This window comes from Phyllobates terribilis, unplaced genomic scaffold (assembly GCF_046119375.1).
Source record: "Phyllobates terribilis strain yellow unplaced genomic scaffold, ASM4611937v1 Scaffold_7__3_contigs__length_470593459, whole genome shotgun sequence".
NCBI classification, from domain to species: Eukaryota; Metazoa; Chordata; class Amphibia; order Anura; family Dendrobatidae; genus Phyllobates; species Phyllobates terribilis.
The window spans coordinates 161,004,727-161,024,891 of NW_027362767.1; the positions used below are offsets into that span (position 1 = coordinate 161,004,727).

Consider the following 20,165-nt stretch of genomic DNA (forward strand, 5'->3'; position numbering starts at 1 on the left):
GGAGTATAATACAGGATATCACTCAGGATCAGTACAGGATCAGTAATATAATGTATGTACACAGTAACTACACCAGCAGAATAGTGAGTGCAGCTCTGCAGTATAATACAGGATGTAACTCAGGATCAGTAATATAATGTAAGTACACAGTGACTGCACCAGCAGAATAGTGAGTGCAGCTCTGGAGTATAATACAGGCTGTAACTCAGGATCAGTAATGTAATGTATGTACACAGTGACTGCACCAGCAGAATAGTGAGTGCAGCTCTGCATTATAATACAGGCTGTAACTCAGGATCAGTACAGGATCAGTAATGTATGTACACAGTGACTGCACCAGCAGAATAGTGAGTGCAGCTCTGGAGTATAATACAGAATTTAACTCAGGATCAGTTATGTAATGTATGTACACAGTGACTGCACTAGCAGAATAGTGAGCACTGCTCTGGAGTATAATACAGGATATAACTCAGGATCAGTACAGGATCAGTAATATAATGTATGTACACAGTAACTACACCAGCAGAATAGTGAGTGCAGCTCTGCAGTATAATACAGGCTGTAACTCAGGATCAGTAATGTAATGTATGTACACAGTGACTGCACCAGCAGAATAGTGAGTGCAGACCTGGAGTATAATACAGGAGGTAACTCAGGATCAGTAATGTAATGTATGTACACAGTGACTGCACCAGCAGAATAGTGAGTGCAGCTCTGGAGTATAATACAGGATGTAACTCAGGATCAGTAATGTAATGTATGTACACGGTGACTGCACCAGCAGAATAGTGAGTGCAGCTCTGGAGTATAATACAGAATGAAACTCAGGATCAGTACAGGATCAGTAATGTAATGTATGTACACAGTGACTGCACCAGCAGAATAGTGAGTGCAGCTCTGGAGTATAATACAGGATGTAACTCAGGATGAGTAATGTAATGTATGTACACGGTGACTGCACCAGCAGAATAGTGAGTGCAGCTCTGGAGTATAATACAGGATGTAACTCAGGATCAGTAATGTAATGCATGTACACGGTGACTGCACCAGCAGAATAGTGAGTGCAGCTGTGGAGTATAATACAGGATGTAACTCAGGATCAGTAATGTAATGTATGTACACGGTGACTGCACCAGCAGAATAGTGAGTGCAGCTCTGGAGAATAATACAGGATGAAACTCAGGATCAGTACAGGATCAGTAATGTAATGTATGTACACAGTAACTACACCAGCAGAATAGTGAGTGCAGCTCTGCAGTATAATACAGGCTGTAACTCAGGATCAGTAATGTAATGTATGTACACAGTGACTGCACCAGCAGAATAGTGAGTGCAGCTCTGGAGAATAATACAGGATGAAACTCAGGATCAGTACAGTATCAGTAATGTAATGTATGTACACAGTGACTGCACCAGCAGAATAGTGAGTGCAGCTCTGCATTATAATACAGGCTGTAACTCAGGATCAGTACAGGATCAGTAATGTATGTACACAGTGACTGCACCAGCAGAATAGTGAGTGCAGCTCTGGTGTATAATACAGGATGTAACTCAGGATTAGTACAGGATCAGTAATGTAATGTAAGTACACAGTGACTGCACCAGCAGAATATTGAGTACAGCTCTGGAGTGTAATACAGGATGTAACTCAGGATCAGTAATGTAATGTATGTACACAGTGACTGCACCAGCAGAATAGTGAGTGCAGCTCTGGGGTATAATACAGGATGTAACTCAGGATCAGTACAGGATCAGTAATGTAATGTATGTACACAGTGACTGCACCAGCAGAATAGTGAGTGCAGCTCTGGAGTATAATACAGGATGTAACTCAGGATCAGTAATGTAATGTATGTACACGGTGACTGCACCAGCAGAATAGTGAGTGCAGCTCTGGAGTATAAGACAGAATGTAACTCAGGATCATTAATGTAATATATGTACACAGTGACTGCACCAGCAGAATAGTGAGCACAGCTCTGGAGTATAATACAGGATATAACTCAGGATCAGTACAGGATCAGTAATATAATGTATGTACACAGTAACTACACCAGCAGAATAGTGAGTGAAGCTCTGGGGTATAATACAGGATGTAACTCAGGATCAATACAGGATCATTAATGTAATGTATGTACACAGTGACTGCACCAGCAGAATAGTGAGTGCAGCTCTGGAGTATAATACAGGATATAACTCAGGATCAGTACAGGATCAGTAATATAATGTATGTACACAGTAACTACACCAGCAGAATAGTGAGTGCAGCTCTGCAGTATAATACAGGATGTAACTCAGGATCAGTAATGTAATGTATGTACACAGTGACTGCACCAGCAGAATAGTGAGTGCAGCTCTGGAGTATAATACAGGCTGTAACTCAGGATCAGTAATGTAATGTATGTACACAGTGACTGCACCAGCAGAATAGTGAGTGCAGATCTGGGGTATAATACAGGCTGTAACTCAGAATCAGTACAGGATCAGTAATGTAATGTATGTACACAGTGACTGCACCAGCAGAATAGTGAGTGCAGCTCTGCATTATAATACAGGCTGTAACTCAGGATCAGTACAGGATCTGTAATGTATGTACACAGTGACTGCACCAGCAGAATAGTGAGTGCAGCTCTGGAGTATAATACAGGATGTAACTCAGGATTAGTACAGGATCAGTAATGTAATGTAAGTACACAGTGACTGCACCAGCAGAATAGTGAGTACAGCTCTGGAGTGTAATACAGGATGTAACTCCGGATCAGTAATGTAATGTATGTACACAGTGACTGCACCAGCACAATAGTGAGTGCAGCTCTGGGGTATAATACAGGATGTAACTCAGGATCAGTACAGGATCAGTAATGTAATGTATGTACACAGTGACTGCACCAGCAGAATAGTGAGTGCAGCTCTGGAGTATAATACAGAATGTAACTCAGGATCAGTAATGCAATGTATGTACACGGTGACTGCACCAGCAGAATAGTAAGTGCAGCTCTGGAGTATAATACAGGATGTAACTCAGGATCAGTAATGTAATGTATGTACACGGTGACTGCACCAGCAGAATAGTGAGTGCAGCTCTGGAGTATAATACAGAATGTAACTCAGGATCATTAATGTAATATATGTACACAGTGACTGCACCAGCAGAATAGTGAGCACAGCTCTGGAGTATAATACAGGATATAACTCAGGATCAGTACAGGATCAGTAATATAATGTATGTACACAGTGACTGCACCAGCAGAATAGTGAGTGCAGCTCTGGGGTATAATACAGGATGTAACTCAGGATCAATACAGGATCAGTAATGTAATGTATGTACACAGTGACTGCACCAGCAGAATAGTGAGTGCAGCTCTGGGGTATAATACAGGATGTAACTCAGGATCAATACAGGATCAGTAATATAATGTATGTACACAGTGACTACACCAGCAGAATAGTGAGTGCCGCTCTGGAGTATAATACAGGATGTAATTCAGGATCAGTAATGCAATGCATGTACACAGTGACTGCACCAGCAGAATAGTGAGTGCAGCTCTGGGGTATAATACAGCATGTAACTCAGGATCAGTACAGGATCAGTAATGCAAGCTATGTACACAGTGACTGTACCAGCAGAATAGTGAGTGCAGCTCTGGAGTATAATACAGGATATAACTCAGGATCAGTAATGTAATGTATGTACACAGTGACTGCAACAGCAGAATCGTTAGTGCAGCTCTGGAGTATAATACAGGAGGTAACTCAGGATCAGTAATGTAATGTATGTACACAGTGACTCCACCAGCAGAATAGTGAGTGCAGCTCTGGGGTATAATACAGGATGTAACTCAGGATCAGTAATGTAATGTATGTATACAGTGACTCCACCAGCAGAATAGTGAGTGCAGCTCTGGAGTTTAATAAAGGATGTAACTCAGGATTAATACAGGATCAGTAATGTCATGTATGTACACAGTGACTGCACCAGCAGAATAGTGAGTGCAGCTCTGGTGTATAATACAGGATGTAACTCAGGATTAGTACAGGATCAGTAATGTAATGTATGTACACAGTGACTCCACCAGCAGAATAGTGAGTGCAGCTCTGGTGTATAATAAAGGATGTAACTCAGGATCATTAATGTAATATATGTACACAGTGACTGCACCAGCAGAATAGTGAGCACAGCTCTGGAGTATAATACAGGATATAACTCAGGATCAGTACAGGATCAGTAATATAATGTATGTACACAGTGACTGCACCAGCAGAATAGTGAGTGAAGCTCTGGGGTATAATACAGGATGTAACTCAGGATCAATACAGGATCAGTAATGTAATGTATGTACACAGTAACTACACCAGCAGAATAGTGAGTGAAGCTCTGGGGTATAATACAGGATATAACTCAGGATCAGTACAGGATCAGTAATGTATGTACACAGTAACTACACCAGCAGAATAGTGAGTGAAGCTCTGGGGTATAATACAGGATGTAACTCAGGATCAATACAGGATCAGTAATGTAATGTATGTACACAGTGACTGCACCAGCAGAATAGTGAGTGCAGCTCTGGAGTATAATACAGAATGTAACTCAGGATCAGTAATGTAATGTATGTACACAGTGACTGCACCAGCAGAATAGTGAGCACAGCTCTGGAGTATAATACAGGATATAACTCAGGATCAGTACAGGATCAGTAATATAATGTATGTACACAGTAACTACACCAGCAGAATAGTGAGTGCAGCTCTGCAGTATAATACAGGATGTAACTCAGGATCAGTAATATAATGTAAGTACACAGTGACTGCACCAGCAGAATAGTGAGTGCAGCTCTGGAGTATAATACAGGCTGTAACTCAGGATCAGTAATGTAATGTATGTACACAGTGACTGCACCAGCAGAATAGTGAGTGCAGCTCTGCATTATAATACAGGCTGTAACTCAGGATCAGTACAGGATCAGTAATGTATGTACACAGTGACTGCACCAGCAGAATAGTGAGTGCAGCTCTGGAGTATAATACAGAATTTAACTCAGGATCAGTTATGTAATGTATGTACACAGTGACTGCACCAGCAGAATAGTGAGCACTGCTCTGGAGTATAATACAGGATATAACTCAGGATCAGTACAGGATCAGTAATATAATGTATGTACACAGTAACTACACCAGCAGAATAGTGAGTGCAGCTCTGCAGTATAATACAGGCTGTAACTCAGGATCAGTAATGTAATGTATGTACACAGTGACTGCACCAGCAGAATAGTGAGTGCAGACCTGGAGTATAATACAGGAGGTAACTCAGGATCAGTAATGTAATGTATGTACACAGTGACTGCACCAGCAGAATAGTGAGTGCAGCTCTGGAGTATAATACAGGATGTAACTCAGGATCAGTAATGTAATGTATGTACACGGTGACTGCACCAGCAGAATAGTGAGTGCAGCTCTGGAGTATAATACAGAATGAAACTCAGGATCAGTACAGGATCAGTAATGTAATGTATGTACACAGTGACTGCACCAGCAGAATAGTGAGTGCAGCTCTGGATTATAATACAGGATGTAACTCAGGATCAGTAATGTAATGTATGTACACGGTGACTGCACCAGCAGAATAGTGAGTGCAGCTCTGGAGTATAATACAGGATGTAACTCAGGATCAGTAATGTAATGTATGTACACGGTGACTGCACCAGCAGAATAGTGAGTGCAGCTCTGGAGTATAATACAGGATGTAACTCAGGATCAGTAATGTAATGTATGTACACGGTGACTGCACCAGCAGAATAGTGAGTGCAGCTCTGGAGTATAATACAGGATGTAACTCAGGATCAGTAATGTAATGTATGTGCACGGTGACTGCACCAGCAGAATAGTGAGTGCAGCTCTGGAGTATAATACAGAATGTAACTCAGGATCAGTAATGTAATGTATGTACACAGTGACTGCACCAGCAGAATAGTGAGCACAGCTCTGGGGTATAATACAGGATATAACTCAGGATCAGTACAGGATCAGTAATATAATGTATGTACACAGTAACTACACCAGCAGAATAGTGAGTGCAGCTCTGCAGTATAATACAGGCTGTAACTCAGGATCAGTAATGTAATGTATCTACACAGTGACTGCACCAGCAGAATAGTGAGTGCAGCTCTGGAGAATAATACAGGATGAAACTCAGGATCAGTACAGGATCAGTAATGTAATGTATGTACACAGTAACTACACCAGCAAATAGTGAGTGCAGCTCTGCAGTATAATACAGGCTGTAACTCAGGATCAGTAATGTAATGTATGTACACAGTGACTCCACCAGCAGAATAGTGAGTGCAGCTCTGGTGTATAATAAAGGATGTAACTCAGGATTAGTACAGGATCAGTAATGTAATGTATGTACACAGTGACTCCACCAGCAGAATAGTGAGTGCAGCTCTGGAGTATAATACAGGATGTAACTCAGGATCAGTAATGTAATGTATGTACACAGTGACTGCACCAGTAGAATAGTGAATGCAGCTCTGTGGTATAATACAGGATGTAACTCAGGATCAGTACAGGATCAGTACTGTCATGTATGTAAACGGTGACTGCACCAGCAGAATAGTGAGTGCAGCTCTGGAGTATAATACAGGATGTAACTCAGGATCAGTACAGGATCAGTAATATAATGTATGTACACAGTAACTACACCAGCAGAATAGTGAGTGCAGCTCTGGGGTATAATACAGTATGTAACTCAGGATCAATACAGGATCAGTAATGTAATGTATGTACACAGTGACTGCACCAGCAGCATAGTGAGTGCAGCTCTGGAGTATAATACAGGATGTAACTCAGGATCAGTAATGTAATGTATGTGCACGGTGACTGCACCAGCAGAATAGTGAGTGCAGCTCTGGAGTATAATACAGAATGTAACTCAGGATCAGTAATGTAATGTATGTACACAGTGACTGCACCAGCAGAATAGTGAGCACAGCTCTGGAGTATAATACAGGATATAACTCAGGATCAGTACAGGATCAGTAATATAAAGTATGTACACAGTAACTACACCAGCAGAATAGTGAGTGCAGCTCTGCAGTATAATACAGGCTGTAACTCAGGATCAGTAATGTAATGTATGTACACAGTGACTGCACCAGCAGAATAGTGAGTGCAGCTCTGCATTATAATACAGGCTGTAACTCAGGATCAGTACAGGATCAGTAATGTATGTACACAGTGACTGCACCAGCAGAATAGTGAGTGCAGCTCTGGTGTATAATACAGGATGTAACTCAGGATTAGTACAGGATCAGTAATGTAATGTAAGTACACAGTGACTGCACCAGCAGAATAGTGAGTACAGCTCTGGAGTGTAATACAGGATGTAACTCAGGATCAGTAATGTAATGTATGTACACAGTGACTGCACCAGCAGAATAGTCAGTGCAGCTCTGGGGTATAATACAGGATGTAACTCAGGATCAGTACAGGATCAGTAATGTAATGTATGTACACAGTGACTGCACCAGCAGAATAGTGAGTGCAGCTCTGGAGTATAATACAGGATGTAACTCAGGATCAGTAATGTAATGTATGTACACGGTGACTGCACCAGCAGAATAGTGAGTGCAGCTCTGGAGTATAATACAGAATGTAACTCAGGATCATTAATGTAATATATGTACACAGTGACTGCACCAGCAGAATAGTGAGTGCAGCTCTGGAGTATAATACAGGATATAACTCAGGATCAGTACAGGATCAGTAATATAATGTATGTACACAGTAACTACACCAGCAGAATAGTGAGTGCAGCTCTGCAGTATAATACAGGATGTAACTCAGGATCAGTAATGTAATGTATGTACACAGTGACTGCACCAGCAGAATAGTGAGTGCAGCTCTGGAGTATAATACAGGCTGTAACTCAGGATCAGTAATGTAATGTATGTACACAGTGACAGCACCAGCAGAATAGTGAGTGCAGCTCTGGGGTATAATACAGGATGTAACTCAGGATCAGTACAGGATCAGTAATGTAATGTATGTACACAGTGACTGCACCAGCAGAATAGTGAGTGCAGCTCTGGAGTATAATACAGGAGGTAACTCAGGATCAGTACAGGATCAGTAATGTAATGTATGTACACAGTGACTGCACCAGCAGAATAGTGAGTGCAGCTCTGGAGTATAATACAGGATGTAACTCAGGATCAGTAATGTAATGTATGTACACGGTGACTGCACCAGCAGAATAGTGAGTGCAGCTCTGGAGTATAATACAGAATGTAACTCAGGATCATTAATGTAATATATGTACACAGTGACTGCACCAGCAGAATAGTGAGTGCAGCTCTGGAGTATAATACAGGATATAACTCAGGATCAGTACAGGATCAGTAATATAATGTATGTACACAGTAACTACACCAGCAGAATAGTGAGTGCAGCTCTGCAGTATAATACAGGATGTAACTCAGGATCAGTAATGTAATGTATGTACACAGTGACTGCACCAGCAGAATAGTGAGTGCAGCTCTGGAGTATAATACAGGCTGTAACTCAGGATCAGTAATGTAATGTATGTACACAGTGACTGCACCAGCAGAATAGTGAGTGCAGATCTGGGGTATAATACAGGATGTAACTCAGGATCAGTACAGGATCAGTAATGTAATGTATGTACACAGTGACTGCACCAGCAGAATAGTGAGTGCAGCTCTGGAGTATAATACAGGATGTAACTCAGGATCAGTAATGTAATGTATGTACACGGTGACTGCACCAGCAGAATAGTGAGTGCAGCTCTGGAGTATAATACAGAATGTAACTCAGGATCAGTAATGTAATGTATGTACACGGTGACTGCACCAGCAGAATAGTGAGTGCAGCTCTGGAGTATAATACAGAATGTAACTCAGGATCATTAATGTAATATATGTACACAGTGACTGCACCAGCAGAATAGTGAGCACAGCTCTGGAGTATAATACAGGATATAACTCAGGATCAGTACAGGATCAGTAATATAATGTATGTACACAGTAACTACACCAGCAGAATAGTGAGTGAAGCTCTGGGGTATAATACAGAATGTAACTCAGGATCAGTAATGTAATGTATGTACACAGTGACTGCACCAGCAGAATAGTGAGTGCAGCTCTGGAGTATAATACAGAATGTAACTCAGGATCAGTAATGTAATGTATGTACACAGTGACTGCACCAGCAGAATAGTGAGTGCAGCTCTGGAGTATAATACAGGCTGTAACTCAAGATCAGTAATGTAATGTATGTACACAGTGACTGCACCAGCAGAATAGTGAGTGCAGCTCTGGAGTATAATACAGGATGTAACTCAGGATCAGTACAGGATCAGTAATGTAATGTATGTACACAGTGACTGCACCAGCAGAATAGTGAGTGCAGCTCTGGTGTATAATACAGGATGTAACTCAGGATTAGTACAGGATCAGTAATGTAATGTAAGTACACAGTGACTGCACCAGCAGAATAGTGAGTGCAGCTCTGGAGTATAATACAGGATGTAACTCAGGATTAGTACAGGATCAGTAATGTAATGTATGTACACAGTGACTGCACCAGCAGAATAGTGAGTGCAGCTCTGGAGTGTAATACAGGATGTAACTCAGGATCAGTAATGTAATGTATGTACACAGTGACTGCACCAGCAGAAGAGTGAGTGCAGCTCTGGGGTATAATACAGGATGTAACTCAGGATCAGTACAGGATCAGTAATGTAATGTATGTACACAGTGACTCCACCAGCAGAATAGTGAGTGCAGCTCTGGTGTATAATACAGGATGTAACTCAGGATCAGTAATGTAATGTATGTACACAGTGACTCCACCAGCAGAATAGTGAGTGCAGCTCTGGTGTATAATACATTATGTAACTCCGGATCAGTAATGTAATGTATGTACACAGTGACTGCACCAGTAGAATAGTGAATGCAGCTCTGTGGTATAATACAGGATGTAACTCAGGATCAGTACAGGATCAGTAATGTAATGTATGTACACAGTGACTGCACCAGCAGAATAGTGAGTGCAGCTCTGGTGTATAATACAGGATGTAACTCAGGATCAGTAATGTAATATATGTATACAGTGACTGCACCAGTAGAATAGTGAGTGCAGCTCTGGAGTATAATGCAGGATGTAACTCAGGATCAGTACAGGATCAGTAATATAATGTATGTACACAGTAACTACACCAGCAGAATAGTGAGTGCAGCTCTGGAGTATAATACAGGATGTAACTCAGGATCAGTACTGTCATGTATGTAAACAGTGACTGCACCAGCAGAATAGTGAGTGCAGCTCTGGAGTATAATACAGGATGTAATTTAGGATCAGTAATGTAATGTATGTACACAATGACAGCACCAGCAGAATAGTGAGCGCCGCTCTAGAGTATAATACAAGATGTAACTCAGGATAAGTAATGTAATGTATGTACACGGTGACTGCACCAGCAGAATAGTGAGTGCAGCTCTGGAGTATAATACAGGATGTAACTCAGGATCAGTACAGGATCAGTAATATAATGTATGTACACAGTAACTACACCAGCAGAATAGTGAGTGCAGCTCTGGAGTATAATACAGGATGTAACTCAGGATCAGTAATGTAATGTATGTACACAGTGATTGTACCAGCAGAATAGTGAGTGCAGCTCTGGAGTATAATACAAGATGTAACTCAGGATCAGTACAGGATCAGTAATGTAATGTATGTACACAGTGACTGCACCAGCAGAATAGTGAGCACAGCTCTGAAGTATAATACAGGATGTAACTCAGGATCAGTACAGGATCAGTAATGTAATGTATGTACACAGTAACTACACCAGCAGAATAATGAGTGCAGCTCTGGGGTATAATACAGGATGTAATTCAGGATCAGTAATGCAATGCATGTACACAGTGACTGCACCAGCAGAATAGTGAGTGCAGCTCCGGGGTATAATACAGGATGTAACTCAGGATCAGTACAGGATCAGTAATGCAAGGTATGTACACAGTGACTGTACCAGCAGAATAGTGAGTGCAGCTCTGGAGTATAATACAGGATGTAACTCAGGATCAGTAATGTAATGTATGTACACAGTGACTGCACCAGCAGAATAGTGAGTGCAGCTCTGGAGTATAATACAGAATGTAACTCAGGATCAGTACAGGATCAGTAATGTAATGTATGTACACGGTAACTGCACCAGCAGAATAGTGAGTGCAGCTCTGGAGTATAATACAGAATGTAACTCAGGATCAGTACAGGATCAGTAATGTAATGTATGTACACGGTGACTGCACCAGCAGAATAGTGAGTGCAGCTCTGGAGTATAATACAGGATGTAACTCAGGATCAGTAATGTAATGTATGTACACGGTGACTGCACCAGCAGAATAGTGAGTGCAGCTCTGGAGTATAATACAGGATGTAACTCAGGATCAGTACAGGATCAGTAATGTAATGTATGTACACAGTGACTGCACCAGCAGAATAGTGAGTGCAGCTCTAGAGTATAATACAGGATGTAACTCAGGATCAGTAATGTAATGTATGTACACGGTGACTGCACCAGCAGAATAGTGAGTGCAGCTCTGGAGTATAATACAGGATGTAACTCAGGATCAGTAATGTAATGTATGTGCACGGTGACTGCACCAGCAGAATAGTGAGTGCAGCTCTGGAGTATAATACAGGATGTAACTCAGGATCAGTAATGTAATGTATGTACACAGTGACTCCACCAGCAGAATAGTGAGTGCAGCTCTGTAGTATAATACAGGATGTAACTCAGGATCAGTACAGGATCAATAATGTAATGTATGTACACAGTGACTGCACCAGCAGAATAGTGAGTGCAGCTCTGTAGTATAATACAGGATGTAACTCAGGATCAATACAGGATCAGTAATGTAATGTATGTACACAGTGACTGCACCAGCAGAATAGTGAGTGCAGCTCTGGAGTATAATACAGGAGGTAACTCAGGATCAGTAATGTAATGTATGTACACAGTGACTGCACCAGCAGAATAGTGAGTGCTGCTCTGGAGTATAATACAGGATGTAACTCAAGATCAATACAGGATCAGTAATGTATTGTATGTACACAGTGACTGCACCAGCAGAATAGTGAGTGCAGCTCTGCAGTATAATACAGGCTGTAACTCAGGATCAGTACAGGATCAGTAATGTATGTACACAGTGACTGCACCAGCAGAATAGTGAGTGCAGCTCTGGTGTATAATATAGGATGTAACTCAGGATTAGTACAGGATCAGTAATGTAATGTATGTACACAGTGACTGCACCAGCAGAATAGTGAGCGCAGCTCTGGGGTATAATACAGGATGTAACTCAGGATCAGTACAGGATCAGTAATGTAATGTATGTACACAGTGACTGCACCAGCAGAATAGTGAGTGCTGCTCTGGAGTATAATACAGGATGTAACTCAGGATCAGTAATGTAATGTATGTACACAGTGACTGCACCAGCAGAATAGTGAGTGCTGCTCTGGAGTATAATACAGGATGAAACTCAGGATCAGTAATGTAATGTATGTACACAGTGACTCCAGCAGCGGAATAGTGAGTGCAGCTCTGGAGTATAATACAGGATGTAACTCAGGATCAGTACAGGATCAGTAATGTAATATAATTTAAAATATATTATTGGTGGTCCGTCATACTCTGACTGTAACTGTGGCATGTCATTAGTCACTCTCTTGATAGTGGTGGATATCGATTACATACTTTTGCGCTGGTTCCTGATGTTATATTCCTGGGCAATTTGTTGACTGATGAAAGTCTGAACAATAGACTGAAACGTTTCACCTCTTTGAATTGCCAATTGTTAATAATTTTGACTATTTGCCTCATTTTGGAGTGCTGAATTTATTTTCATGTAATTATGGGACAGGATCCTATCCGGGGACCTAATCTTAGAACTATCTCTGAACTAAATACAGACATGACACTTGTATGACGGCCCACCTGTCTTAGTACAGGATGTTCTTCTGATAGAGACGTTCTTCTGGTCGGCCGGGTTCTGGACTATACACAGGAGCTCCATGTCCTGGTGGTCCGGGGGTAATGATATCTGGATGGTGCCCCCATTACTGTACAGCTGATATGTAGAGTCCTGGTGTCTGGATATCCAGGTGTAGGAGAGATGTGATGTCTGTGATGGGACAGAACAATGGAGGGTGACGTTACATCGCTCTTCTGCGTTTTCCTTCACTGTGATTATATTTGGTTGGGGGATGGGTTCTGTAATAAAAAGAAAAATAAGTAAGTATAATAAGCTGAAGGAATGTGTTTATAATCTACACTATTTGAAGAAAGGTGTGAGCCCCGTCCACATCCAACCTCACTTCCCATTCTACATCCATAGACGTTAACATAGAGTTGGCCCCTTTACAGATATAATGGCTCCTGCTCTTATGGGAAAAATTTCTTCAATATTTTGGTGGCGTCAATGGGAATTTTTGTCCATTTATGGGGTCAGACACTGATGTTGGAGGAGAGGGCCGGGCTCACAATTTCCGCTGTTGGATGAGGTTCTGGGATCTATTCGCTGGTCATGTTTTTCCCTCCAAACTCTCCCAACCTTGTCCTGTGCACTGGGCACAATCATATTGAACAGAAAAGGACTGTAGGTAGAGATAGAGGGGGCAAAAAATAATAATAAAATATTACTGGGGGTCTGCTATAAGCCACCCAATATAACAGAGGAGAATGAGAAACTGCTATTAGGACAAATAGACAAAGTAGCAAAACATAATGAAGTGATTGTAATGGGGGATTTCAACTACCCGGATATTGACTGGGAAACAGAAACCTGTAGATCGCAGAAAGGAAAAAGGTTCTTGACAAATATTAAGGATAATTATCTCTCCCAACTAGTGCAGGAACCAACGAGAGGGAAGGCCGTGTTGGACTTAATATTGACTAATAGGCCTGATAGAATAACTGAGGTACAGATAGGGGGGCACCTATGTAATAGCGATCATAATATTATCGACTTCAAAATGCCCTTCAGTAGGGTTATCAATAAGGGAACAACAAAAACATTAAACTTTAGGAGGGCGAAGTTTGATCAGCTGATAGAAAACCTTCAACTTATAGACTGGGACAAAGTTCTTAATCAAGGAAATACGAACAGTAAATGGGAAACCTTCAAAAGAATTCTGAATACTCAGTGCGAGAGGTATATACCGTATGGGAATAAAAGGGCCAGAAATAAGAGGAAACCAATATGGTTGAACAAGAACGTAAAAGGGGCGTTAAATAGCAAAAAAGAGGCATTCAAGAGATTAAAACAGGAAAACAGCAAGGAGGCACTAATGTGTTACAAGGAAAAAACGAGAACCTGCAAAAAACAAATAAAAATAGCGAAGGAGGAAACAGAGAGACGTATTGCTAGGGAAAGTAGATCAAATCCCAAACTGTTCTTTACGTATATAAATAGTAAAAGGATTAAATCGAATAATATTGGACCGATAAAAAGTGAGGAAGGCAAAATCATAGAGAAAGATGAGGATAAAGCTAATCTATTAAATAAATTGTTTTCGGCAACTTTCACAAAGGAAATCGAACTAACAGGAGAAATGAGAAGTGACAAACTTAATCCTCCACTAAGTATGACAAATCTAACCCAAGCTGGGGTACAGAAACGCCTCAGTAACATTAAAATAAACAAATCACCAGGACCTGATGGCATACACCCACGGGTACTAAGGGAACTAAGTAATGTGATAGACAGACCGTTATATCTTATATTTAAGGACTCTGTTGAGACTGGGTCTGTGCCACTTGATTGGCGACAGGCGAATGTAGTGCCAATGTTCAAAAAGGGAGCGAAAAGTGACGCTGGAAACTATCGGCCGGTGAGTCTGACGTCCATTGTGGGCAAAATTTTTGAAAGCTTCATTAAAGAGGCAATTATGGAGCATCTTGATGCTAATAATCTATTAACCCCGAACCAACATGGATTCATGAGGAATCGCTCCTGCCAAACAAACCTGATTGACTTCTACGAGGAGGTTAGCTCTCGAGTAGATCAGGGGGAACCAGTGGATGTCGTGTATCTCGACTTCTCAAAAGCGTTCGATAGCGTGCCACATAATAGGTTGGTATACAAAATGAGAATGATGGGGCTGGGGGAAAATGTCTGCAAGTGGGTAGCTAACTGGCTAAAGGATAGAAGGCAGAGGGTGGTTATAAATGGAATATACTCAGATTGGGTAAGCGTCACTAGTGGGGTACCACAGGGGTCTGTACTAGGCCCAATGTTATTTAATATCTTTATTAACGACATAGTCAAAGGGATAAATAGTAAAATATCAATATTTGCAGATGACACAAAGTTATGTAAAACAATTAATACAAAAGAGGACAGTGCAGACCTACAGAGGGATTTGGATAAGCTGGGTAGGTGGAGCATTAAATGGCAAATGAGGTTTAATGAGGAGAAATGTAAGGTCATACATATGGGAAGGAAAAATGGAAGTCACCAGTACTCACTGAATGGGAAATCATTGGGGAATTCAGAGATGGAGAAGGACTTGGGCATCTTGATTGATAGCAAACTAAATTGGAGTGCCCAAAGTCAGGCGGCTGCTGTAAGGGCAAACAGGGTAATGGGATGTATCAGAAGAGGTATAGCTGCAAAGGATGAGAACATTGTTCTTCCACTGTACAAAGCACTGGTCAGACCACACTTGGAATACTGTGCTCAGTTATGGGCCCCAATATATAGAAAGGATATAAATGAGCTTGAAAAGGTACAAAGGAGGGCAACAAAATTAATAAAGGGAATGGAGGGACTGCAATACCCAGAGAGGTTGGCAAAACTAGGACTATTCAGCCTGGAAAAGAGAAGGTTGAGGGGGGACATAATAAATGTGTACAAATATGTTAGGGGACAGTATAGAGACCTTGCCCGGGATTTGTTCAAAAGGAGGGATATTACGGTAACAAGAGGGCATTCACTAAGACTGGAAGAGAAAAGGTTTCAGCACCAGCATAGGAAGGGGTTCTTTACGGTAAGAGCAGCGAGAATATGGAATTCACTGAGTGAGGAGACGGTAATGTCGGATTCACTACACCAGTTCAAGCGGGGACTAGATGCATTTCTAGATACCAGGCAGATTTCAGCATATACATAAAAATAAAAGAAAATAGTAGGTTGATACAGGGATTTATTCTGACTGCTGGTTTCAGAGTCGGGAGGGAATTTTTCCTCAGGTGAAGATTGGCTAAATCATTTGGGGTTTTTGCCCTCCTCTGGATCAACTTTAGCAATTACAGAACTAACAGGTCGAACTTGATGGACGCAAGTCTTTATTCGGCTTTACAAACTATGTAACTATGTAACTTTCCCCAAACTGTTCCCACAAAGCTGTAAGCCACAATTGTCTACAATGTTATTAAGATTTCCCTTCACTTGAACTAAGTGGCCAAAGCCGACCCCTGAGGAACACGCCCATAGCATTATCCTTCCTCCACCATCTGTACAGAGGGCACAATGAAGTGAGGGGGTAACGTTCTCCTGGAATCACCAAACCCAGACTCCTCCATCAGAGAAGTTTTTGTCACTGCACAGAACACATCTCCTCCAGAGTCCAGTGGTGGCGGATTTATACTACTCCATCCGATGCTCGTCATGGTGCTTGGTGATGTACGGCTGCATGCAGTTGCTCATCCATGAAGCTCCTGGCGGGGGCGCAGTGTTTGTGCTGATGTTATACCAGAGGAGGTCTGGACTCTGCAGTTATGGGGTCAACAGAACGATGGTGACTCTTCTAACCTCTGCTCCTCAGCACTCAGCCCCTCGTTCTGTAACTTTCGGCAGTGGGACTGAATTAAAAACCTGAATGTAATGATTCAGAGACTCAGCTCATCTCTGAGAACTACTGAGAAGTCTTCCCTGGACAACGAGAAGTGTCGCTATTATGAGACTCAAAGTGAAAAACTTCTAAAGTGTATAACTCTTGAAACTTGTAAGGAAATAAAAATCCAAGTACATGAGAAAGTTTCAGAACTTCACATTACACAATAATTCAACTTTTTTTTTCACATAACTTGTATGTATCTGCCAGTCACCTACACAGGAAGGAAAGCAGTGGTGGTCCTGTCTGTAGAACACTTGACCACATATAAGTTTTGGCAGCCGTATGACCGACACCGGGGGGTGGAAGCAGGATTAGGTTTTGTGCTAAAACTAAAATGTTTTAGTAATTTATCATTTTCTTTTAGGAATGTATATAGTATAATAATAAATGTGCACAGCTGTATATAGATGATGTCTATACAGTATAATGTGTAGACACGTCATGTTAATATCAATGCTGTAGCACGGGCTGCGAGCAGAAGGGGCAATGCATGGAATTTATGCGCCTTTTAGCCCAAGGAGCCATTAGCGCTCCTGGAGTTCTTTCCACAAGTCCAATATTGAACCCTTTATACCCCCAAGGACATGTAATTTTAGAAAAATACTTATGTAATAAAAGTTTAAGCTTTGACCCACTACTTTTATGTTTGTACTGAACTCAGACATAAAATGTTAAAAATAAAAAGTTATATGTCGTTTTATTTTACTCTTATTTTTTAATTACATTTTATGTAATGTTATTACCTTAGCTGTATACTTAACCCTATCTGTAGCCTTAACCTTGCCATTAACCCTATTCTTATCCCTATCCCTTACTCTCGCTCTAGCCCTAAATCAATCTCTAGCCCTAACCTTAAACCTATTCATAACTCTGATGCTAGCCCTAATTATAGCCCTAACTCTAACCCTACTCCTAGTCATCAGGGGAGTACATAGCAATCATGGGGCTTGTCGCAGAAGTTCAAATTGTCCCCCCCCCCCCCAAAAAAAAATAATATAATGGAGCCCATATACAGTGGTGGCCAAAAATATTGGCACCCCTGCAATTCTGTCAGCTAATACTCCGTTTCTTCCTGATAATGATTGCAATCACAAATTCTTTGGTATTATTCTCTTCATTTAATTTGTCTTCAATGAAAAAACACAAAAAGAATTGTCCTAAAGCCAAATTAGATATAATTCCACACCAAACCTAAAAAAGGGGGTGGACAAAAGTATTGGCACTGCTTGAAAAATCATGTGATGCTTCTCTAATTCGTGTAATTAACAGCACCTGTAACTTACCTGTGGCACCTAACAGGTGTTGGCAATAACTAAATAACACTTGCAGCCAGTTAACATGGATTAAAGTTGACTCAACCTCTGTCCTGTGTCCTTGTGTGTACCATATTGAGCATGGAGAAAAGAAAGAAGACCAAAGAACTGTCTGAGGACTTGAGAAACCAAATTGTGAGGAAGCATGAGCAATCTCAAGGCTACAAGTCCATCTCCAAAGACCTGAATGTTCCTGTGTCTTCCGTGCGCAGTGTCATCAAGAAGTTTAAAGCCCATGGCACTGTGGCTAAACTCCCTAGATGTGGACGGAAAAGAAAAATTCACGAGAGATTTCAACGCAAGATTGTGCGGATGGTGGATAAAGAACCTCGACTAACATCCAAACAAGTTCAAGCTGCCCTGCAGTCCGAGGGTACAACAGTGTCAACCCGTACTATCCGTCGGCGTCTGAATGAAAAGGGACTGTATGGTAGGATACCCAGGAAGACCCCACTTCTTACCCCGAGACATAAAAAAGCCAGGCTGGAGTTTGCCAAAACTTACCTGAGAAAGCCTAAAACGTTTTGGAAGAATGTTCTCTGGTCAGATGAGACAAAAGTAGAGCTTTTTGGGAAAAAGCATCAACATAGAGTGTACAGGGAAAAAAAAGAGGCATTCAAAGAAAAGAACACGGTCCCTACAGTCAAACATGGCGGAGGCTCCCTGATGTTTTGGGGTTGCTTTGCTGCCTCTGGCACTGGACTGCTTGACCGTGTGCATGGCATTATGAAGTCTGAAGACTACCAACAAATTGTGCAGCATAATGTAGGGCCCAGTGTGAGAAAGCTGGGTCTCCCTCAGAGGTCATGGGTCTTCCAGCAGGACAATGACCCAAAACACACTTCCAAAAGCACTATAAAATGGTTTGAGAGAAAGCACTGGAGACTTCTAAGATGGCCAGCAATGAGTCCAGACCTGAATCCCATAGAACACCTGTGGAGAGATCTCAAAATGGCAGTTTGGAGAAGGCACCCTTCAAATATCAGAGACCTGGAGCAGTTTGCCAAAGAAGAATGGTCTACAATTCCAGCAGAGCATTGTAAGAAACTCATTGATGGTTACCGGAAGCGGTTGTTCGCAGTTATTTTGGCTAAAGGTTGTGCAACCAAGTATTAGGCTGAGGGTGCCAATACTTTTGTCTGGCCTATTTTTGGAGTTTTGTGTGAAATGATCAAGGTTTTGATTTTTGCTTCATTCTCTTTTGTGCTTTTTTCCTTGCAAGCAAATTAAATGAAGATAATAATACCAAAGAATCTGTGATTGCAATAATTTTCAGGAAGAAACTGAGTATTATCTGACAGAATTGCAGGGGTGCCAATACTTTTGGCCACCACTGTAGCCCTTCATATAGTATAATGGCCCCCACATAGCCTTCCATAGAGTATAATGGCCCCCACATAGCCTTCCACATAGTATAATGCGCCCCACATTGCCTTCCATATAATATAATGGCCCTACATTGCCTTGCATATAATATAATGCGCCCAATATTGCCTTCCATATAATGTAATGCGCCCAATATTGCCTTCCATATAACATAATGCGCCCCACATTGCTTTCCATATAATATAATGCGCCCCACATTGCCTTCCATATAATATAATGCGCCCCACATTGCCTTCCATATAATATAATGCGCCCCACATTGCCTTCCATATAATATAATGCGCCCCACATTGCCTTCCATATAATATTATGCGCCCCACATTGCCTTCCATGTAATATAATGCGCCCCACATTGCCTTCCATATAATGTAATACATCCCACATTGCTTTCCATATAATATAATGCGCCCCACATTGCCTTCCACATAGTATTATGCGCCCCACATTGCATTCCATATAATATAATGCGCCCCACATTGCCTTCCAAATAATATAATGCGCCCCACATTGCCTTCCATATAATATAATGCGCCCCACATT

At 41.4% G+C, this 20,165-nt stretch overlaps 1 protein-coding gene across 3 annotated transcripts in view; it reads right to left on the reverse strand.

The window, feature by feature from the left end:
• Nucleotides 1-20,165, reverse strand: part of LOC141154084 (SLAM family member 9-like) — a 325,409-nt gene that overhangs the window by 234,317 nt on the left and 70,927 nt on the right. For all 3 annotated transcript variants that reach the window (XM_073639526.1, XM_073639525.1, XM_073639527.1), the window contains exon 3: nucleotides 13,025-13,300. In XM_073639526.1, the coding sequence (XP_073495627.1) occupies nucleotides 13,025-13,300 (276 nt within the window). The remainder of the gene's footprint in view (nucleotides 1-13,024; nucleotides 13,301-20,165) is intronic.